Source organism: Microtus ochrogaster, unplaced genomic scaffold, assembly GCF_000317375.1.
Source record: "Microtus ochrogaster isolate Prairie Vole_2 unplaced genomic scaffold, MicOch1.0 UNK56, whole genome shotgun sequence".
Taxonomy (NCBI): Eukaryota; Metazoa; Chordata; class Mammalia; order Rodentia; family Cricetidae; genus Microtus; species Microtus ochrogaster.
Window position 1 is genome coordinate 1,919,148 of NW_004949154.1, and position 6,082 is coordinate 1,925,229.

The 6,082-nt window shown below is 43.3% G+C and overlaps 1 protein-coding gene across 3 annotated transcripts in view; it reads right to left on the bottom strand.

Annotated features, from left to right (window-relative positions):
* Stx3 (syntaxin 3) overlaps positions 1–6,082 on the bottom strand; it is a 39,422-nt gene that overhangs the window by 18,486 nt on the left and 14,854 nt on the right. For all 3 annotated transcript variants that reach the window (XM_026777320.1, XM_026777321.1, XM_013354657.2), the window contains exon 2: positions 3,653–3,736. In XM_026777320.1, coding sequence (XP_026633121.1) covers positions 3,653–3,736 — 84 coding nt within the window. The remainder of the gene's footprint in view (positions 1–3,652; positions 3,737–6,082) is intronic.

Consider the following 6,082-nt stretch of genomic DNA (forward strand, 5'->3'; position numbering starts at 1 on the left):
AGAGAGAGAGAGAGAGAGAGAGAGAGAGAGAGAGAGAGAGAGAGAGAGAGAGAGAGAAATATGCTTTGTATCCCCAGCAAAATAGTCTCATTTTCTAAGTGCACCTATAATGAACTGAATGCCATGCCCCCACAAATTCATACACTGATTATTTATTTATTTTTGTTGTTGTTGCTGCTGTTGTTTTGCTTCTTGTTTTTGGTTTTTCAAGGCAGGGTTTCTCTGTAGCTTTGGTGCCTATCCTGGAACTAGCTTTTGTAGGCCAGGCTGGCCTTGAACTCACAGAAATCCATCAGCCTCTCCCTCCCAAGTGTTAGGATTAAAGGTGTGTGCTACCACCACCCAGCCATACATTGATTCTTAATGTAAAGGAATTTAAATGTGGGGCTTTTGTGGGTTACTAGGTCATAATGAAGATGGATTCCTCATGAATGGGATTAGCTGTCTTTGTCTATTTCCACTTTGTGGGGCCACAGGAAGCTGAAATACTCTGCAGTTTAGAAGAAGGACCCCAACATAATCCAATAATGCTAGAACCCTGAACACAAACTTTTAGGCTCAAGAACCAAGCAAGAAAGTTTCTATTATCTACAGGCCATCCAAATTATGTACTTTGTGATAGCAGCCCAAACTAAGGAAGACTCCCCAAAAGAAAGCTTTAATGATACATTTTCCACTCAACCTTGCTAATAAAAGCTCCACGTCAGGTCTGTGAAAGGTAAACACCGAGAGAGCCTAGAAAGCAAGATTCTTCACTACGGGACTTCTTGGAGCCTTTAGGAAGATATGTACACTCTAAAACACTGAGAGACGGACAGCAAAATGGCTCAACGGGTAAAGAGACTTCCCGTCACCCAGGTTAGATTCCTCAGGCCCCCGTGGCCAGAAAGAACCAACTCCCTGAAGTCAAGTCGCCCTCTGACCTACACATGTGCAGAGGCCCATACACACACACACACACACACACACACACACACACACACACACTAAATGTAATTAAATTAAGAAAACAGCAGTATCTTTAAACAAATACATTTCTGACAGAAAAAAAGAAAATTTCTCAAATACATGATCACAGAGGTTTATGGCTTCTTACATTGCCATCCAGAATGAGTATTCTTATTGACCAAACAGCCACGCCCAACTCCTGCCCTGCTGCTTAGTAACAGTTCGAACCCAACCAATATCACCCTATGGGAATCATTGTATAACTGATCCCACTTTACAGATAAGGAAAACAGGCCTGGCAGGCTAAAGAACATTCACAAAATCAATAGCTGGTCAGAAGTGAACGGAGATCTGAACCTAAGGATTCTCAGTTCCAAAGCCAGCATTTCTGGTCTTGATACACTCCTGCCCCGCCCCCATGCTTCTACTACTCCATATTGCTGTAACTTACAGGGGTAAGGCCCTCTTCATGCCCAAAGTACACATGAATCTGTACACATGTGACTTTACAAACACAAGCCAGTAGCATCTTGTTCTCTCTATCACCACTAGAATTAAGACATTTAGGAAAATTATAAGAAACAACAAATTTCACCAATATGAATCAAAGGCCTAAAGAAGCAATAATTTGGTTTTACTCCTAGCTGTGACCCTAAGGTTGACAATGTATTTATATAATTTTAAATAAGAAAAGACATCATTAAAATGTTGTCATGCTTCTTGCTAGCCCCATAATGGCTCCCTCAATCAAAATATCTCTTTCCTTGTTCTCATCCCTATCCATCCTCGATCTTGACTATCCCATTCCCTCAAGTTCTCCTCCTCCCTCCCCTTCTCCCCTCCTCTTCCTCTGCTGCCCTCCCTTCTCCCCATACCCCCAGGCTTCTAATTTTGTCAGGGGGTCATTTCTATTTCCCCTTTTCAGGTGGATAACTATATGTTTTCCTTAGGGTTCACCTTATAACTTAGCTTCTCTAGGGTCAAGAACTATAGGCTTGTTATCCTTTGCTTTACAGCTACTATCCACTTACAAGTGAGTACATACTATGTTCATCTTTCTGGGTCTGGGTTACCTCACTCAGGATGGATTTTTTTCTATCTCCATCTATTTGTATGCAAATTTCAAGATGTCACTGTTTTTTACTACTGAGAAGTACTCCATTGTGTAAATGTACCACATTTTCTTTATCCATTCTTCAGTTGAGGGGCATCTAGGTTGCTTCCAAGTTCTTGCTGTAACAAATAATGCTGTTATAAACATAGTTGTACAAATGTCCTTGTAGTATGAGGAAGCCATTATGGGGCTAGCAAGAAATCTGACACTAGAGAAATTCCCAGGTATCCACAAGGATGACCCCAGCTAAGACCCTAAGAAATAGAGGAAAGGGTACCTGAACTGGCCTTGCCCTGTAGTCAGATTGATGAATATCATAAATGTCACCTTAGAACCTTCATCCAGCAACTGATGGAAGCAGAGGCAGAGACCTGCAATGGAGCACTGGGCTGAGCTCCTGAAGTCCAGTTGAAGAGTCGGAGAAATGAGAATATGAGCAAAGAGGTCAAGACCATGATGGGTTCACCCACTGAAACAGTTTATCTGAGCTAATGGGAGCTCACCAACTCTAGCCAGACAGGAAAGTAACCAGCATGGGACCAAACTAGACCCTCTGAATGTGGGTGACAGTCATATGGCAGGAACAGACTGTGGGGCCATTGCAGTGGCACCAGGATTTATCCCTACTGCTTGTACTGGCTTTTTGGGAACTCATTCTCTTTGGATGTATTTCTTGCTCAGCCTAGATATAGTAGAGAGGGTCTTGGACCTTCCCCAAAGCAATGTGCCTTACCCATTCTGAGGAGTGGATTGGATGGAGGAGGGGGGTGGAATGGGAGGAGGGAAGGGAGTGGAAACTGGTATTGGTATGTAAAATGAAAAAAAGATTGCTTTCTTTTTTAAAAAATATAAAAAAAACTTTTAAAAAAAGTCATGTACTTAAGACTTCTCAAGTCTATCTTCAATTACATATAATTTACCCTCTGCTTACCTTTTAAAAATTGTTTAGTTATTTATTTTATTTTATGTGCATGAGCATTTTGTCTGCATGTATATGATGTGTACAAGGTGCAAGCCTGGTGCCCACAGGAGCAGAAAAAAGGCACGGGATTCCTGGCATTGGAACTACAGATGGTGTGAGTCACCACGTGGGTGCTGGGAATCAACCCTGGCTCCTCGAGAGCAGCGGTTCTCAACCTTCCTAACGCTGTGACCTTTAATACAGTTGCTCACGCTGTGGTGACTCCCAACCATAACAGTATTTTCCTTGCCACTTTATAACTGTAATTTTGCTACTGTGATGAATCATCATGTAAATATCTGTGTTTCCCACTGGTCTTAGGTGACCCCCGTGAAAGGGTGGTTCAGCCTGGGGTCCTGACCTACAGAGTCAGAACTGCTGCTCTTGAAGTACAGCAAGTACTCTTAACCACTGAGCCATCTCTCCAGCCTCTGTCTCCTGACTTCCTTAGTAAGATGTAAAGTCTAGATACTCCCAAGAATTGAAAACAGAATCTCCCTGGAACAATTCTGCCTGCCCATCTGTTCCCTTGCCAGCATTGAAAGATCTGAGGTTTCTTTATTCTTACTGAGGAAACTGTGTTTCCTTGTAGACATTCAGGAAAAAAAAAACACAGGAAGGCTGCCCACCTCAGAAAAGAACTCATCCATGAAGGCTGTATTGTCGATAGCAATCTCAACGTCGTCTGTGTCGTCATCCTGTGTCAGCTGCTTCTGTAAGAGACCAGAGCAGGCCAGAGTAAGAAAGACACAACCAACAGCCACTGTTATTGACAGAGTTATATTTAAGCATACATACACACATAGACAAGATACATAGATAGATAATAGTTGATAGATAGATGTATGCATGCCTATACATCTCTCTATATATAATTATATCATATGTAATTTTCTTTAAATGAATAAAAATTTAATTTGTCTGTAATTAAATTCAAACTCTACCACCTCTTGACTTTGTACAAAGTAGGAAGGAAGGGACAAGCAAGTTACTACTCAGCTTGTTGAGCCTGGGGTTCCTTAACTGTCAAAAACTAATAGCACTACTTTATAAAGTTAGCTAAGAAATAAGTGAGATTATCTGGGCCATAGTACCTTTAAACCTACCCAGTACTGGGGAGGCAGAGGCAGATGGATCTCTGAGTTTGAGGTCAGCCTGGTCTACAAAGCAGTTGGGTAACATCACGGATACAAAGAGGAACCCCATCTGCCAAAAAAAATCATAATAAACAAATAAATGAGATAATGAACACATAACATCTGCACAGGATCTAGTATGCTATATACTCAACATTAGGGCCTTGGTTGTTCATTTGTCTTGTTTTGCTTTATTTATACTGGGGGGGGGGTGTCAAAACCTAGGCCTTCACAGGAACTAGGAAAGTGCTCTGTCACTAAACTCCACAGCCAGACCAACTTTGTTGCTACTAATGGTAGGATTTCAGTAATTTACTCTAGCTGTAGAACCTAAAACTAAGAAAGGTTTAGTAGCAGGCAGATTCTAACCTACAAATGTTAAGTTCCAAGCAGTTCCTTCAAAGCCTGAGCTGCTGAGCCTCACAGCTGGAGTAAAGATGTTCCTGTGTTTAGAAACCACCTACTGCAAAGAAAAGCATGCTGTTCCCTATCCAGGAAGGAAGTTCTTCCCCAGGCCCCCTCCACCAACCTCAGAGAGTGCAAACTTTCTCAACCTCATTTGCCTTCCTCCTCAGAATTACAAAAGGGCTAAGTAGAAGTGACTCCATTCCCACCCAGCAACAAAAGCCTGATCTGTTTCCAAAATCCTCCTGACTGCTCTCTCCCAGACCAGGACTATACAGGGACTGCTGGCTTCTAAGCACTCAGAACACTGACTTTTGAGAGTGGAGCTGGGGCAGAGGAGCCCCTACACTTGCTTCATCACGCCCTTCAACAGCATTCAGCCTTCTACACCACCCTCAATGGCTGGAAACTCCACCAGCAAAGGAAAGGGCCAGGCCCACATACCTGTCACCACCCCCACAAATCTGAACAATTTCCACAGAAATTTGTGGCCCTGGGAAATCTCTCCAAGGGTCTTCCCAGCAACTGATTTTCTGTCTACTCTGAGACAGTCAGCTCCCAAACTCAATAGCTACCTTCAAGAGAGGGGCTGAATCTGAGGGTCCTCCTACTCAGTCCACCGCTATCTCCTAAAAAACTCAACTGATTACATCCTCCTGACACCCAAGATCATATAATGACAGCTTATCTCCTAGGACCAAAATCCCTCTACCCAAAACAGCACACAAGGGCCTTTAAAGTCCAGCCACAGGCACACTTCTCCCCCAGTGCATTCCTGAGATCAACCACTTGAGAATCCTTCCAGTCCCTAGGCACACCCTTCCTTTCAATATAATATCTTTCTTTCCATGCTGCCACACAGGATTCTAACCAAAAATGCATCTGTCCAACTACCAAAATCTTAGTCATCTTCAAATTCACTTCAGACATCCTGATACCTGTCTCTCCCATGCAAAATTCAAAACCTCCCTTAAGCTCCTGCCACTCTGTAAAGACCCTTCCATAGCAACCACCATAGCCTACTGTCATCAGTCTGCACCCAGTGATCATAAATCCCCAGAGATCAAGGTTACCATGTGTATCTGTTAGAATACATTCATTGGTGTGTCTGCCTGCCAGCCCAGCGTACCTTCCAGGAAAAGCTCTTTCACCCTTCCTACCTGATTTTGGGGAGGCCATGGGATCACTCAAGCTCCCTAAGGAATCTGTGCTGTGAGAAGAGCCTGAGGGAATGGAGCCTAGTGAACCAATGGCGGCACCTTCCTCTCCTGAAGGGAATGGAGCCTAGTGAACCAATGGCAGCACCCTCTTCTCCTGAGCCCCACTTCCCTTGACTGCAGGCAGAGTCTGCAGATCTCCCCTTGTATTCTTCAGTTAGCTCAAGGGCTCTGTTGTTCATGAGCCTTATCATCTGCAATCAAAGGGCAACACCATAATTGCTGTAGTGGTGTTTGAATAAGAACAGCCCTCATAGGCTCACATATTTGAATGCTTAGATATCAGGGAGTGGCACTATTT